Source organism: Pseudophryne corroboree, chromosome 6 (assembly GCF_028390025.1).
Source record: "Pseudophryne corroboree isolate aPseCor3 chromosome 6, aPseCor3.hap2, whole genome shotgun sequence".
NCBI classification, from domain to species: domain Eukaryota; kingdom Metazoa; phylum Chordata; class Amphibia; order Anura; family Myobatrachidae; genus Pseudophryne; species Pseudophryne corroboree.
The window spans coordinates 800,513,553-800,531,051 of NC_086449.1; the positions used below are offsets into that span (position 1 = coordinate 800,513,553).

The 17,499-nt window shown below is 46.5% G+C and overlaps 1 protein-coding gene across 1 annotated transcript in view; it reads left to right on the top strand.

Moving 5' to 3' along the window:
* Window positions 1–17,499, top strand: part of EFCAB6 (EF-hand calcium binding domain 6) — a 411,320-nt gene that overhangs the window by 11,273 nt on the left and 382,548 nt on the right. The window contains exons 2-4 of the mRNA XM_063928921.1: window positions 6,183–6,247; window positions 8,086–8,236; window positions 9,875–10,095. Coding sequence (XP_063784991.1) covers window positions 8,092–8,236; window positions 9,875–10,095 — 366 coding nt within the window. The 5' untranslated portion in view covers window positions 6,183–6,247; window positions 8,086–8,091. The remainder of the gene's footprint in view (window positions 1–6,182; window positions 6,248–8,085; window positions 8,237–9,874; window positions 10,096–17,499) is intronic.

Consider the following 17,499-nt stretch of genomic DNA (forward strand, 5'->3'; position numbering starts at 1 on the left):
GATTTATCGGTAAGTAAAATCTTATTTTGTGCAAGGGCCTCCAAATTGACTCTTTTTCCTGCCAGTATACGTACGGACTGTCTGACGTGCCTACTTGGATGCGGTCACTCATATAATCCTCCACCATTCTTTCAATGGTGAGAGAATCATATGCAGTGACAGTAGACGACATGTCAGTAATCGTTGGCAGGTCCTTCAGTCCGGACCAGATGTCAGCACTCGCTCCAGACTGCCCTGCATCACCGCCAGCGGGTGGGCTCGGAATTCTTAGCCTTTTCCTCGCACCCCCAGTTGCGGGAGAATGTGAAGGAGGAGATGTTGACGGGTCACGTTCCGCTTAACTTGACAATTTTCTCACCAGCAGGTCTTTGAACCTCTGCAGACTTGTGTCTGCCGGAAAGAGAGATACAACGTAGGTTTTAAATCTAGGATTGAGCACGGTGGCCAAAATGTAGTGCTCTGATTTCAACAGATTGACCACCCGTGAATCCTGGTTAAGCGAATGAAGGGCTCCATCCACAAGTCCCACATGCCTAGCAAGATCGCTCTGTTTTAGCTCCTCCTTCAATGTCTCCAGCTTCTGCAAAAGCCTGATGAGGGGAATGACCTGACTCAGGCTGGCAGTGTCTGAACTGACTTCACGTGTGGCAAGTTCAAAGGGTTGCAGAACCTTGCACAACGTTGAAATCATTCTCCACTGCGCTTGAGTCAGGTGCATTCCCCCTCCTTTGCCTATATCGTGGGCAGATGTATAGGCTTGAATGGCCTTTTGCTCCTCCTCCATCCTCTGAAGCATATAGAGGGTTGAATTCCACCTCGTTACCACCTCTTGCTTCAGATGATGGCAAGGCAGGTTCAGGAATGTTTGGTGGTGCTCCAGTCTTCGGCACGCGGTGGCTGAATGCCGAAAGTGGCCCGCAATTCTTCGGGCCACCGACAGCATCTCTTGCACGCCCCTGTCGTTTTTTAAATAATTCTGCACCACCAAATTCAATGTATGTGCAAAACATGGGACGTGCTGGAATTTGCCCAGATGTAATGCACGCACAATATTGGTGGCGTTGTCCGATGTCACAAATCCCCAGGAGAGTCCAATTGGGGTAAGCCATTCTGCGATGACGTTCCTCAGTTTCTGTAAGAGGTTGTCAGCTGTGTGCCTCTTATGGAAAGCGGTGATACAAAGCCTAGCCTGCCTAGGAACGAGTTAGCGTTTGCGAGATGCTGCTACTGGTGCCGCCGCTGCTGTTCTTGCTGCGGGAGGCAATACATCTACCCAGTGGGCTGTCACAGTCATATAGTCCTGAGTCTGCCCTGCTCCACTTGTCCACATGTCCGTGGTTAAGTGGACATTGGATACAACTGCATTTTTTAGGACACTGGTGACTCTTTTTCTGAGGTCTGTGTAAATTTTCGGTATCGCCTTCCTAGAGAAATGGAACCTAGATGGTATTTGGTACCGGGGACACAGTACCTCAATCAAGTCTCTAGTTGCCTCTGAATTAACGGTGGATACCGGAACCACCGCCCAGGCTGCCAAGGCCTGAGTTATCCGCTTTGCAGCGGATGACTGCTGTGATATTTCATCTTCCTCGCAAAGGACTGTTGGACAGTCAATTGCTTACTGGAAGTAGTACAAGTGGTCTTCCGACTTCCCCTCTGGGATGCCGATCGACTCCCAGCAGCAACAACAGATGCATCGGAGGAATCCCAGACAGGAGAGGACTCGTCAGACTTGCCAGTGACATGGCCTGCAGGACTATTGGCGTTCCTGTGTAAGGTGGAAATTGACACTGAGGGAGTTGGTGGTGTGGTTTGCAGGAGCTTGGTTACAAGAGGAAGGGATTTAGTGGTCAGTGGACTGCTTCCGCTGTCATCCAAAGTTTTTGAACTTGTCACTGACTTCTGATGAATGCGGTCCAGGTGACGTATAAGGGAGGATGTTCCTAGGTGGTTAACGTCCTTACCCCTACTTATTACAGCTTGACAAAGGCAACACACGGCTTGACACCTGTTGTCCGCATTTGTGTTGAAATAATTCCACACCGAAGAGGTGATTTTTTTTGTATTTTGACCAGGCATGTCAATGGCCATATTCGTCCCACGGACAACAGGTGTCTCCCTGGGTGCCTGACTTAAACAAACCACCTCACCATCAGAATCCTCCTTGTCAATTTCCTCCCCAGCGCCAGCAACACCCATATCCTCATCCTGGTGTACTTCAACAGTGACATCTTCAATTTGACTATCAGGAACAGGACTGCGGGTGCTCCTTCCAGCACTTGCAGGGGGCGTGCAAATGGTGGAAGGCGCAAGCTCTTCCCGTCCAGTGTTGGGAAGGTCAGGCATCGCAACCGACACATTTGGACTCTCCTTGGGGATTTGTGATTTAGAAGAACGCACAGTTCTTTGCTGTGCTTTTGCCAGCTTAAGTCTTTTCTTTTTTCTAGCGAGAGTATGAGTGCTTCCATCCTCATGTGAATCTGAACCACTAGCCATGAACATAGGCCAGGGCCTCAGCCGTTCCTTGCCACTCCGTGTCGTGAATGGCATATTGGCAAGTTTACGCTTCTCATCAGACGCTTTCAATTTTGATTTTTGGGTCATTTTACTGAACTTTTGTTTTTTGGATTTTACATGCTCTCTACTATGATATTGGGCATCGGCCTTGGCAGACGACGTTGATGGCATTTCATCGTCTCGGCCATGACTAGTGGCAGCAGCTTCAGCACGAGGTGGAAGTGGATCTTGATCTTTCCCTATTTTAACCTCCACATTTTTGTTCTCCATTTTTTAATGTGTGGAATTATATGCCAGTATCAATAGCAATGGCCTACTACTATATATGCTGCGCACAACTGAAATGCACCACAGGTATGGATGGATAGTATACTTGACGACACAGAGGTAGGTACAGCAGTGGCCTACTGTACCGTAATGCTATATATTATATACTGGTGGTCAGCAAACTGTGCAAAACTGAAATGCACCACAGGTATGGATGGATAGTATACTTGACGACACAGAGGTAGGTACAGCAGTGGCCTACTGTACCGTAATGCTATATATTATATACTGGTGGTCAGCAAACTGTGCAAAACTGAAATGCACCACAGGTATGGATGGATAGTATACTTGACGACACAGAGGTAGGTACAGCAGTGGCCTTCTGTACCGTACTCCTATATATTATATACTGATAGTCAGCAAAATTATGCACTGTACTCCTACTATATACTACAATGCAGCACAGATATGGAGTGTTTTTCAGGCAGACAAGTTAACGTATACTGGTGGTCACTGGTCAGCAAAACTCTGCACTGTACTCCTCCTATATAATATTATACTGGTGGTCCCCAGTCCCCACAATAAAGCAGTGTGAGCACAGATATATGCAGCACACTGATCACAGATATGGAGTGTTTTTCAGGCAGACAACGTATACTGGTGGTCACTGTCAGCAAAACTCTGCACTGTACTCCTCCTATATAATACAGCTGCTCCCCAGTCCCCACAATTAAGCAGTGTGAGCACAGATATATGCAGCACACTGAGCACAGATAAGGAGCGTTTTTTTCAGGCAGAGAACGGATAAAACTGGTGGTCACTGATCAGCAAAACTCTGCACTGTACTCCTCCTATATTAATATAAAGCTGCTCCCCAGTCCCCACAATTAAGAAGATATAAGCAAGCACAAATATTTGCATCAACAATGAATAAACGGAGAGGACACCAGCCACGTCCTCTCCCTAACATTTCCAATGCACGAGTGAAAATGGCGGCGACGCGCAGCTGCTTATATAGAATCCAAATCTCGCGAGAATCCGACAGCGGGATGATGACGTTCGGGCGCGCTCGGGTTAACCGAGCCATACGGGAGAATCCGAGTATGCCTCAGACCCGTGTAAAATGGGTGAGGTTCGGGGGGGGGGGGGGGGTTCGGTTCCGAGGAACCGAACCCGCTCATCACTAATAATTATACTCACCTAAATCCAGTGTCCAGTGATATTTGTAATCCACGTACTTGGCAAAAAAAAAACAACGCATACCCGATCCACACGGACTGAAAGGGGTCCCATGTTTACACATGGGACCCCTTTCCCCGAATGCAGAGACCCCCCGTGACTGCTGTCACAGAGGGTCCCTTCAGCCAATCAGGGAGCGCCACGTTGTGGCACTCTCCTGATTGGCTATGCGCGTCTGAGCTGTCAGACGTGCATCTCACAGCCCCCTCCATTATCTTCAATGGTGGGAACTTTGCGGTGAGGTCGCCCGCGGTCAGCGGCTGACCGCGGGTAACCCCACCGCTGACCGCAAAGTTCCCACCATTGAAACTAATGGAGGTGCTGTGCGATGCGCTGTCTGCCAGCTCAGACGCGCATAGGGAATCAGGAGAGTGCCAGGACGTGGCACAGGGGGTCTCAGCATTCGGGGAAAGGGGTCCCATGTGTAAACACGGGACCCCTTTCAGTCCGTGTGGATCGGGTATGCGTTTTTTTTTTTGCCAAGTACGTGGATTACAAATATCACAGGACACTGGATTTAGGTGAGTATAATTTTATTTACAGGTACCCCGGATTCGTCGACATTGGAGACGTGGCAGTCGGCGTGTCAACATAGGTAAGTATGTATGTGTCGGCATGTGTGAAATAAAGTTGTATTTTCACGGTGTGCGTGTCCTGTTTTTATTTGGGTATTTTTTTTGCAGAAGAACTACAGGTACAAGCGGGGCCCCCCCTGCATGCTGGTACTTGTGGTTCTCCAAATACCAGCTTGCGGAGGAGGCTTGCATGGACTTGAAGTTCTTCTGCAAAAAACAATATTCTTTCATTTTACACTCTGGCTATCAGCCCCCCATACGCAGCCCATGGATGGGGGGGACAGCCTCGGGCTTCACCCCTGGACCTTGGGTGGCTGGGGGGGACCCCTTGATTTAAGGGGTCCCCACTACTCCAGGGTACCCCGGCCAGGGGGTACTAGTTGGGGTTTTAATGCCACGGCCGCAGGGACCGATATAAAAGTGTCCCCCGGCTGTGGCATTATCTCCCCAGCTAGTGGAGCCCGGTGCTGGTGTTAAAAATACGGGGGACCCCTACGCTTTTTGTCCCCCGTATTTTTTGCACCAGGACCAGGCGCAGAGCCCGGTGCTGGTTGTTAAAATACGGGGGATCCCGTGTAATTTTTCCCCCCGTATTTTTGCAACCAGGACCGGCTCAAAGAGCCCGAGGCTGGTTATGCTTAGGAGGGGGGACCCCACGCATTTTTTTTTCCTGGTTTTTAACCCATTCCATTTAAAATAAAAAAAGATATAAATAATACTTGTGCCTCCTAAATAGACAAACCAAGTACCTAATCCCTTCTAATATAAATAGATATGCTACAGGTTGAGTATCCCTTATCCAAATATTCCGAAATACGGACATTTGAGTGAGAGTGAGATAGTGAAACCTTTGTTTTTTGATGGCTCAATGTACACAAACTTTGTTTAATACACAAAGTTATTAAAAATATTGTATTAAATGACCTTCAGGCTGTGTGTATAAGGTGTATATGAAACATAAATGCATTCTGTGCTTAGATATAGGTCCCATCGCCATGATATCTCATTATGGTATGCAATTATTCCAAAATACGGAAAAATCCAATATCCAAAATACCTCTGGTCCCAAGCATTTTGGATAAGGGATTCTCAACCTGTATTAGCAATAAAAAAACACAAAAAAAACATGTTTTACATTTTTTTATTACATTCCGTCAGCAAAGTGAGGCGGATTGAAAATGACGAATTTACTGTCGAAAAGCACTGTTGTCGAATTGACATTCTTCAATTGAATATACTTTTGTCGAAAAGCCGCATTTTTAAGAGTGCAGACATGTCGAATTTGTTAAATGTCGAATTTGAAAAAGTCGAATTTCAAACGTCCGTTTTTTTGACGAAAAGTACTGTATTGTATTGACGAATCCAATTTGACACGTTTTTTGTGTCGAAAACGGCCCGTTTTTCGACATTTGCGGCAATTCGACCGCAATTGCATATACCCCTTTGTGTGTGTGTGTGTATTTATATATATATATATATATATATATATATATATATATAGATAGATATAGATATATATAGATATATATATATATATAGATATATAGTTTTGTTTTATATATTTTTTTACATTTTTTTTTATAGAAGTGTCTACAATTTCCATGCTTACACTACAAGGTACAACCGACAGATACCAGTTCTGAGCACAGGTCAGTATTTGGGGACTTTCAAGTACGCAAAGATCTTATTTGTCACCTTAGATTACCAGTAACAATATGAAGTCGTGATGCAGGTGCCACGGGGGAGTGACGGTGCCATCTCCTAGATCCTGTGCCCGGGGCGGCAGCACCACTTGCCCACCCCTAGTTAGGACCCTGCACCTCCCACTATATGACAGTCAGTCTGTCTTCCACTATTCAGTGCCTGCTCTTTAATTATTTTGACTAGCTAAATTAAATGAAACGAGATCGTTCATATCTTTCAGTGTTATCGGCTAGTGTGTAGGGCCTATTACCCAATGGCTGATAAGACATTATCCAGTTCAGCATGATGGACTTTAAAGGTGGCCGTATGTTCGTCTTTTGGCTGTCGCTTCATGCAAATGGCGTTACTAACCCAACGCATCTGTTTGCGTTTATGCCCCAAGTTTAAAAGAACAATGCATTTTCTAGCTTGACACGTAAATAAACTCCTTTGTGGCAAGTACCATTGCTAAATTCCCCTTATTTCCCATAGAGGCGCACAGGAAAATTAGCAATGATTGCCTGCCATAATATATCGTGATGTGCGCAGCGGAACATCATGGCGGCACATTGCGCAGAATTGAATTTGCCTCATTATGTGTAATGGATTGTCCATGGACTGGGGTAACTTTAATATGCTACTAATTGTGATTACTCTGGTTGTCAGAGTATTGTCTGTCCCAAGATGGGTAATATTCCAGTATTCCACTGTCAGAGCCACTGAGACAATGGGGGTTATGGTTCTGTATGGGGTAGGGAGGTGTTACGCCTCCATCTCCTGAACCCAGAGCCCCTGCAGACTGAGACAATGCCTGATTCTGAGCTGGGTATAAGCTAGGAAAAGGAAGTAACAGTGCACTTTGGTAAAACCATATTGCACTGCAGGTGGGGCAGATGTAACATGTGCAGAGAGAGTAAGATTTTGGTGGGGCGTCTTCAAACTGAAATCTAAATTGCAGTGTAAAAATAAAGCTGCCCAACATCTGTGGGCTACATTCAAAAGCAGCCAGTATTTACCCTGCACAGAAAATAGACAAATATATTTGGTCCCACTGCATGGGAACATGGAGGCTAATTCAGACCTGATCGCTGCTGTGCGTTTTTGCACAGTGGGCGATCAGGTCTGAACTGCGCAGGCGCCGCAGTGTGCCGGCGCATGCCAGAGATGCTATCAGCATTTCAGCCCAGCGATCGCCTCTGCCTAATTGACAGGCAGAGGCGGTCGCTGGGCGGGCCGGCGGCGCTGGGCTGCCTTTTTGGGGGCGCGGTTCGGGCAACGCAGGCGTGGCGGGGGCGGCCTGTGGCGGCTGCGTGACATCACACGCAGCCGCTGCGACGCGGAGAGCGATGGGTAGCTCCCTGCCAGCGTGCAGGAGCTGCGCTGATAGGTAGCTACTCTTCGGGTACAAAAGCATCGCCGCCGTGCGATACGTTTGTACCTGTGCGGGGGGAGGGCCTGACGTGTCTGATTGTAGCCATGCAAAATTTTGCATGGCTACGATCAGGTCTGAATTAGGCCCCTGGTTTGTCCACGTTATTTGCTTCTTCTCGCTTTATTCATATCCCAGAATTAGGCCCTGTGTTCTCTTGAGCAGAGATTTGAGAAGTTAAATTGCAGAACATGAAAACATAATCACTTTCTTCAGGCAATGGTATGAATTACGATTAGTATAAAATTAAATGTTGTCTACAATATCTCCCAGATGACTAATTTTACTTATTGGCAATTAATTTCGCATGTAATTAGTTCAGTTAATGTACCATCGCATCTTTTATTTGTTGTTTTCCTTTTTCTGTTATTGCAGAGTATTATGCAGTCCAAAGTAATGCGTTCTGGGAGCTTTGCTGATCTGCGGCCCATCACGCGGGGAATCACCTTTGCGGGTCGGCCTCTTTCCTCCTCGCACAGAACCGTCTCTCGGAGCAGTAATTCTTCTTCTGTGAGGTCTTCTCTATGTGAGTTTTACACACTGCTCATTTATCTGCCTTTTTTCCATCTCTTCATTTAAGTTTTGCAAGACAGATGAGATGACTACCGGTGACAGTGACAGAAACGTAACAGCTAGATCATGTCCGGCGTAAAATGAAGACTGTAGCCTTTTTAAACAATGACGCTAAATATTGAAATGAGAATGCATCCCCTTGTATGTCTGGTCATTATACAGTATTCTGCAGTACTTTACAAGCCGCAGGAGGGTAGCATAGGTCATATTTGTAAGTCACATTGGGAAGGGGTAGTGGATTGCAGGGAAGGGTTCGGGTGAGATGGTATGACAAGCAGACGTAAGTGTAGAGGTGGGATCGGAGAAAGGTGAAGGTAAGTAGGGTTACCACCTTTTAATTCTTAAATTCTTAAAATCATAACCTTAAGTAGCCATGTGTCGAGCGGAGTGGAGCAAGATATCCCGCCCAAAGTGTGGCGAGTGAAGTGAGCCCGCGAGGGGACACGTTTCTACAAACGGTGTTCTCAGATGGAAAAACTATCCACACTAACGAGAAAAAAAACCCTATGTCTACCATTTTTTGTGTCGACCATCGCCATGTTGACCTTTTCCAGTGTTGGCCTTTCATAAGTCGACCCTTTTGCCCACGTCGACCTTTTGTCAAAGTCGACCTAATGCATTTCGACCATATGGGGTCGACCTAACGACTGCCAACCTAGACATTGTAGACCTGCTATACCACTTTGCTATAGTGAATACTGTATATGGGGGGTAATTCCAAGTTGATCGCAGCAGGAAATTTTTTAGCAGTTGGGCAAAACCATGGGGGTCATTCCGAGTTGTTCGCTCGCAAGCTGCTTTTAGCAGCTTTGCACACGCTAAGCCGCCGCCTACTGGGAGTGAATCTTAGCTTATCAAAATTGCGAACGAAAGATTCGCAATATTGCGAAAAGACTTCTCTGTGCAGTTTCTGAGTAGCTCGAGACTTACTCTGCCAGTGCGATCAGTTCAGTGCTTGTCGTTCCTGGGTTGACGTCACAAACACACCCAGCGTTCGCCCAGACACTCCTCCGTTTCTCCAGCCACTCCCGCGTTTTTCCCAGAAACGGTAGCGTTTTTTCACACACTCCCATAAAACGGCCAGTTTCCGCCCAGAAACACCCACTTCCTGTCAATCACATTACGACCACCAGAACGAAGAAAAAACCTCGTAATGCCGTGAGTAAAATACCTAACTGCATAGCAAATTTACTTGGCGCAGTCGCACTGCGGACATTGCGCATGCGCATTAGCGACTAATCACTCCGTTGCGAGAAAAAAATAACGAGCGAACAACTCGGAATGACCCCCCATGTGCACTGCAGGGGGGGCAGATATAACATTTGCAGAGAGAGTTAGATTTGGGTGAGTTATTTTGTTTCTGTGCAGGGTAAATACTGGCTGCTTTATTTTTACACTGCAATTTAGATTGCAGATTGAACACACCACACCCAAATCTAACTCTCTCTGCACATGTTATATCTGCCTCCCCTGCAGTACACATGGTTTTGCCCAACTGCTAACAAAAATCCTGCTGCGATCAACTCAGAATTACCCCCATGGTGTTTTTAACTTTCCCCTCATTTGCGCTAATTGCTTCTGTTTATTCTAGTGTCTTCAATTATCTCTGTCCCGGATCCCAATCTCTCCATTCAAGATATTGAGAAAATATTATACCAAAGAGTAGACGAGATTGAAGAAGATTTAAAAAATGCATTTTTTACTCTGGATGTTGATCACACGTTCACTGTCACCAAAGGCCAATTTTACAGAGTTCTGAAAAACTTCGTCATAACCCTAACACAGCGGCAGTTTGATGAACTGTTATCAAAGGTAAGATTATTGTGGTGTATGTCGTAAAGTCTGCGATGTTCTGCGACACACTGAAACTGCTATTCTCTGGTTATAAGATTGGTTGCGTAATATAGGTACTGAAGCCAAATCTACTTGCTGATTATATCAAACTATGGTTCCCAAACTGGGCTATATTGTCCACCTAGGAGAGGGTGGAGTGTTACCTAGGGAGGGGCGGACTGGATTTTGAATAATGTTTAGTTAATCGTTGGTGTAATCACGAGATCAGTAGCTCAGTAAACTTTGGGAACCATTTACACGAAGTGTCATATTTTAATATTATTACTAAAAAAGACTGTGTTGTATATTGTATACCTAAGAAACTTAGCGAGTTAGGGAACTTACATTTTCACTATTTTTTTAATTAATATTATTGAATATCCACTTTTTTATATCTAAGTAATAATTATAATGAATTTTGTACATATTACGTTATTTCGTAACTGATTATTTTGCTTATATTAGTGTTAGATCTTCATAAGAGAGCCAATGCTTTTTGATCTTCTTATTTAATGATAGAGGGATGTGGATAGTGTTGAATATAAAATAGGATTTTGGTTACCTACCGGTAAATCCTTTTCTCGTAGTCCGTAGAGGATGCTGGGGTCCACATTAGTACCATGGGGTATAGACGGGTCCACCAGGAGCCATTGGCACTTTAAGAGTTTGAGAGTGTGGGCTGGCTCCTCCCTCTATGCCCCTCCTACCAGACTCATAAACTGTGCCTGAGGAGACGGACATCTTCGAGAGAAGGATTTAACACAGATAGTGGCGAGATTCATACCAGCTCACACATACAAGGCTTGTCAAGCTAACTAGCTTGAACTACTCAGCAATGGCTGAAACATTACTTAACAAGTAACAATGCAGTACTCAACTAAAATGAAGTTGTACTGAACCAAATAACAATTGCAGGAAAACGAAGCGCTGGGCGGGCGCCCAGCATCCTCTACGGACTACGAGAAAAGGATTTACCGGTAGGTAACCAAAATCCTATTTTCTCTTACGTCCTAGAGGATGCTGGGGTCCACATTAGTACCATGGGGATGTACAAAAGCTCCAAGAACGGGAGGGAGAGCGCAGAGGCTCCTGCAGAACTGATTGACTGAACTTCAGATCATCAGAGGCCAAAGTATCGAACTTGTAAAACTTTGCAAACGTGTTCGACCCCGACCAAGTCGCAGCTCTGCAAAGTTGCACAGCCGAGACACCCTGGGAAGCCGCCCAGGAAGACCCCACCTTACGAGTAGTGTGGGCCTTAACAGATTTTGGACACGGCAGTCCTGCCGTAGAATAAGCATGCTGGATAGTGAACCTGATCCAGCGAGAGATTGTCTGCTTAGAAGCAGGATACCACATTTTTTTGGGATCATATAGGACAAACAGAGAGTCCGACTTTCTGTGATGAGAAGTTATCTTCACATATATCTTCAGAGCCCTTTGATGTAATTGAGGAGTCATTAGCCACTGGCACTAAAAAAAAAGGGTGGTTGATATGAAATGCCGACGCAACCTTCGGAAGAAACTGCTGACAAGTCCGGAGCTCAGCCCTATCTTCGTGGAAGATCAAGTAAGGGCTTTTACAGGATAAAGCCCCCTGCTCGGACACACGCCTAGCAGAAGCTAAGGCCAACAAAGTGACCGCCTTCCACATAAGAAATTTGACCTCCACCTCCTGTGGAGACTCAAACCATTCCGACTGGAGGAACTGCAACACCACGTTAAGGTCCCAAGGCGCCGTAGGCGGTACAAAGGGAGGTTGGATATGCAGAACTCCCTTCAAAAAGGTCTGAACCTCAGGGAGGGCAGCCAATTGTTTCTGAAAGAAAATGGATAGGGCTGAAATCTGGACCTTCACAGATCCCAACCTCAGACCCATATTCACTCCTGCTTGCAGGAAGAGAAGGAAAGGGTCCCAGTTGAAACTCCACCGTAGTGAACTTCTTGGATTCACACCAAGAGATATATTTCTTCCAAATACGAGGGTAATGTTTAGATGTTACCCCTTTCCTAGTCTGTATGAGGGTAGGAATAACCTTCTTCAGAATGCCCTTCTTAGCAAGAATCAGGCGCTCAACTTCCATGCCGTCAAACGTAGCCGCGGTAAGTCTTGATAGGCGAACGGCCCCTGCTGTCCTCCCGAAGAGGAAGAGGCCTCAGCTCTTCTTGCAGTAGATCCAGAAGGTCCGCGTACCAAGCCCTTCTAGGCCAGTCTGGGGCAATGAGGATCGCTTGAACCCTTGTTCTCCTTATGAGTTTTAGGATTCTTGGGATGAGTGGGAGTGGTGGAAATTCGTACACTGACTGGAACACCCATGGAGACACCAGGGTGTCCACTGCCATCGCCTGTGGGTCCCTCGACCTGGAACAATAACGCAGAAGCTTCTTGTAAACCCCAAAGATCTGTTATTTCCTTGAACACCTTCGGATGGAAGCCCCACTCTCCTGGATGGAGATCATGTCTGCTGAGGAAGTCTGCTTCCCAGTTGTCTACTCCCGGAATGAAGATGGCTGACAGCGCTAACGCGTGCCTTTCTGTCCAGAGGAGAATTCTTGTCACCTCTGGCATTGCCGCTCTGCTCTTCGTTACGCCTTGTCGGTTTATGTAAGCCACTGTTGTTACGTTTTCCGACTGCACTTGAATGGCCCGATTTCTCAGAAGAGGGGCCGCCTGAAGAAGACCTCTTAGTTCCAGAATGTTGATGGGCAGGCCAGCTTCCAGGCTTGACCACCGTCCTTGGAAGATTACTCCTTGAGTGACTGCTCCCCAGCCCCTGAGGCTCGCATCCGTCATTAGAAGTACCCAGTCCTGAATCCCGAACCTTCGGCCTTCCAGGAGGTGAGGCAACTGGAGCCACCAGAGGAGTGAAATCCTCGCCTTTGGCGACAGACGAATTCTCTGGTGCATGTGGAGGTCAGATCTCGACCACTTGTCCAGGAGATCCAGTTGGAAGGTCCGAGCATGGAACCTCCCATACTGAAGAGCCTCGTAAGAGGCCACCATCTTTCCCAATAGGCGAATGCATTGATGAACCAACACCCGTGGTGGCTTCAGGACATCCCAGACCATGGCTTGTATCACCAATGCCTTCTCCTGCGAAAGAAACACCCGCTGCACTTCCGTATCCAGGATCATTCCCAGAAATGACAATCTCTGGGTTGGTTCCAAATGTGACTTTGAAAGGTTCAGAATCCATCCGTGACTCTGGAGCAGTCGCGTTGTGAGAACAATGGACTGCAGCAGCCACTCCCTGGACGATGCCTTTATCAGCAGATCGTCCAGATATGGAATGATGTTCACCCCCTGCTTGCGGAGGAGCATCATCAGTGTCTATTCAGCGGAGTCAGTTGCAGTTGCTCAGACCCCGCAGGGCGGACACTGCTCCCCCCCTTAGTCCCTTGCTGCAGGCAGGCTGTTGCCAACAGCCTCCTGTAAAAAAATAAACTCTAAAATGAGTCTTTACTAGAAAAGCTCTTTAGAGCTCTCCTAACTGTGACCGGCTCCTCCGAGCACATTTTCTAAACTGAGTCTGGTAGGAGGGGCATAGAAGGAGGAGCCAGCCAACACTCTCAAACTCTTAAAGTAACAATGGCTCCTGGTGGACCCGTCTATACCCAATGGTACTAATGTGGACCCCAGCATCCTCTAGGACGTAAGAGAAAAGGAGGTATTGGATGGAAAAGGGGGGATTACTATGGTGTTTGATGGAAAAGTGGGAAGGGAATGATGTTGGATGGAAGAGGAGGGATTGGGATGGTGTTAGATGGAAGAGGGGGGGTGGGGAGTTATTTGTATGGAAGAGGAGGGACGGGGATGGTGTTGGATAGTAGAGGAGAGATGGGGATGGTGTTGGATGGAAAAGGAGGTATAGGAATGGTATTGGATGGAAGAGGAGTAAAGAGCTTGGTGTTGATTGGAAGAGGTAGGATGGTGATGGTGTTGGATGGAAGAGGAGGTATGGGGATGTGTTGGATGGAAGAGGCAGGATGGCAATGGTGTTGGATGGAAGAGGAGGGATGGGGATGGTGTTGGATGGAAGAGGAGGGATGGGGGTGGTGTTTGATGGAAGAGGCGGGATGGCAATGGTGTTGGATGGAAGAGGAGGGATGGGGCTGGTGTTGGATGGAAGAGGAGGGATGAGGATGGTGTTGAATGGAAGAGGCGGGATGGCAATGGTGTTGGATGGAAGAGGAGGGATGGGGCTGCTGTTGGATGGAAGAGGAGGGATGGGGATGGTATTGAATGGAAGAGGAGGGATGGGGATGGTGTTGGATGAAGAGGGACTGGAGACATTAGTGGATAGAAGAGAAGGGATAGAAATGTTTTTTTTTATGGAAAAGGAAGTATGGGGATGGTGTTGGATGGAAGAGGGGGTGGGGATTTTATTGTATAGAAAAGGAGGGATAGGAATGGTATTGGATGAAAGAGGTGTGAAGAGCTTGGTGTTGTATGGAAAAAAAGGGATGGCGATGTGTTAGAGGAGGAGTAAAGAGAATGATGTTGAATGGAAGAGGAGGGATGGGGGTGGTGTTGGATGAAGAGGGGATGGGGATGTTATTGGATGGAAGAGGGGGTAAAGGGGATCTTATTGGATGGAAAAGGAGGGATTGTGATGGTTTTGGATGGAAGAGGAAATATGGGGATGGTTTGGATGGAAAAGGAGGGATGAGGATGAGTTGGATGGAAGAGGAGTTAAAGAATGTGTTTTATAGAAAAGGAGGGATGGGGATGGTGTTGGATGGAAGAAAGGGATGGGGATGCTGTTGGATGGAACAGGGAGGTGGTGATGTTATTTGATGTAAGAGAAGGGATGGGGATGGTTTTGGATGGAAAAGAAGTGAAGGAGATGGTTTTTGATGGAAAAGGAGGGATGGAGATGGTGTTGGATGTAAGAGGGGGATGGGGATGTCATTGCGTGGAAGAAAAAAAGATGGGTATGGTGTTGGCTAGAAGAGGGAGCATGGTGTTGGAAGTGGGGACTGGGGATGGTGTTGGAGGGAAGAGGGAGGATGAGGATGGCATTGGAAAAGGAGGTATGGATATGGTGTTGGATGGAAGAGGGAGGATGAGGATGGCGTTGGAAAAGGAGGTATGAGGATGGCATTGGATGGAAGATGAGGGATGGAGATGTGTTAGATGGAAGATGAAGGATAGAGATATGTTAGATGGAAGAGGAAGGCTGGAGATGGTTTGAATGGAAGAGGAGGATGGAGATGGTGTTGGATGGAAGATGAATTATGGAGATGTGTTGAATGGAAATGTGTTGGATAGAAGTTGAGGGATGGAAATATGTTAGATGGAACAGGAAGGATGAGGATAGTGTTGGATGGAAGAGGAGAGATGGGAATACTATTGGATGGAAGAGGAGTAAAGAGGATGGTGTTGGATGGAAAAAGAGGGATGGGGATATGGTTTTTGGATGGAAGAGAGGAGATGGAGATGGTGTTGGATGGAAATGAGGTGTGGGATGTTGCTGGATGGAAGAGGAGGGATTGGGATGGTGTTGGAGAGGAGAGATGGTAATGGTGTTGGATAAAAAAATGAAGGATGGGGATGGTGTTGGATGGAAGAAGAGTAGAGAGGATGGTGTTGGATAGAAAGGGAGGGATGGGGATAGTTTGGGATGGAAGAGGGGCAATGATGATGTTATTGGATGGAAGAGGAAGGATTGGCACGGTGTTGGTTGGAAGAGAAGAGAGAGAGATGGTGTTGGATGAAAAAGGAGAGATGAGGACGCTGTTGGATAAAAGAGGAGATTCTATGTGATGGTGTTGGAAGGAAAAAGAGGGATGGAGATGGTGTTGGATGGGAGACAGGGGATCGTGTTGGATGGAAGAGAGGGGTGGGGATGATATTGGGTGGAAGAGGAGGGATGGGGACAGTATTGGATGGAAGAGGACTTTAGGGGATGGCGTTGCATGGAAATGGAGGGATGGAAATGGTGTTGGATGGAAGAAGGAGGATGAGGATGGTGTTGGATGGAGAAGGAGGGATGGGGATGGTGTTGGATGGAAGAGGAGGGATGGGGTTGGATGGAAAAGGAAGGATTTGAGTGGTGTTGGATGGAAGATGATGGATGGAGATGTGTTAGGTGGAAGAGAAAACATGGAGATCGTGTTGAATTGAAGAGGAGAGTGCAGACGGTGTTGGATGGAAGATGAATTATGGAGATATCTTGGATGGAAATGAGGGATGGATATGTGTTGGATAGAGGATGAGGGATGAAGATATGTTACATGGAAGAAGAAGGATGGGGATATTGTTGGATGGAAGAGGAGGGAAGGAGATTGTGTTGAATGGAAAGGAGGGTTGAGGATGAGTTGGATAGAAGAGGAGGGATAAAAGTGTGTTAGATGAAGGAGGGGGGTTGGTTGGATGGACAGAAGAGAGACTGAATTGGGTGGAAGAAAGAGAGAAGAACATTTTTTGGTTTGGTTAGAAGTGTTAAATGGAAGAAGGAAAGATAAAGAACAAAAACTGCATGAAAGGTGGCAAGTAGAAATATATGTTAGCTAGATGAGGGATAGAAGAAAGCTTAATTGAACTGAAGAGGAAGAGCTTGAAGGAGGTAGAGTTAAGCATGGAGGGATCATTAGATTTAGGAGGGAAGCATTACAGAATGGGAGGGGAAGAGCAGTATTGGATGGTAGTAGAATGGATAGAATGAATGTTGACTGGGAAGAGATGTATGGAAGAATAGATTGATGAGCTTTGGGAGGTGGTTTTGGGTGGATGAATATTGGATAGGGAGGTGGACAGACGGGATGACTTAAAGTATTGGATGGAAGATGGATGACAAAGAGGGAGAGCTCTAAGAGGAGGTGTGAAAGCTGGAGATATGGAAGATGGAGAAGAGAGAGGTCAAAGAAATGTTGACTAAAGAGGGGTGAAAAAAGTGTTGGATGCAAAAACTGTTGGGTAGTAGAAGGAGGAAGAGAGATGCAGATGCACACTCTTAGCACTAAGAACACTGATAGTAAAAATAATTTAAATTAACCCTCACAATTAACATGGAGTATAATTGAAGTTCTTAGCACACATTTGCGTAAATATGCGGGCCCATGTACCGCGGCCAGGTGACTTCATCACATGGGTCCCTAACATTCCTAATACTATCACATTCTATAAATGTATTCAGGACTTACCTCTAAATAGGGCTTATCAATGTGTGATCTGAAATGCAGGAACCCAGCTAATTAAAACACCTGAGGGTGAATGGGAGGAGTGCCAATCCAGAGGAAGGAAGCCTTGCCTTCCAGTGTACAATATATACACAAATATAGTGGGGGAAAGGGGGGGGCTTGGACTGCACATCCTATTGGTAGTGGTAGAAGGAGTAAAGAAAGAAGTGCTGGATGGTACATAAGGGCACAAGATAAGGA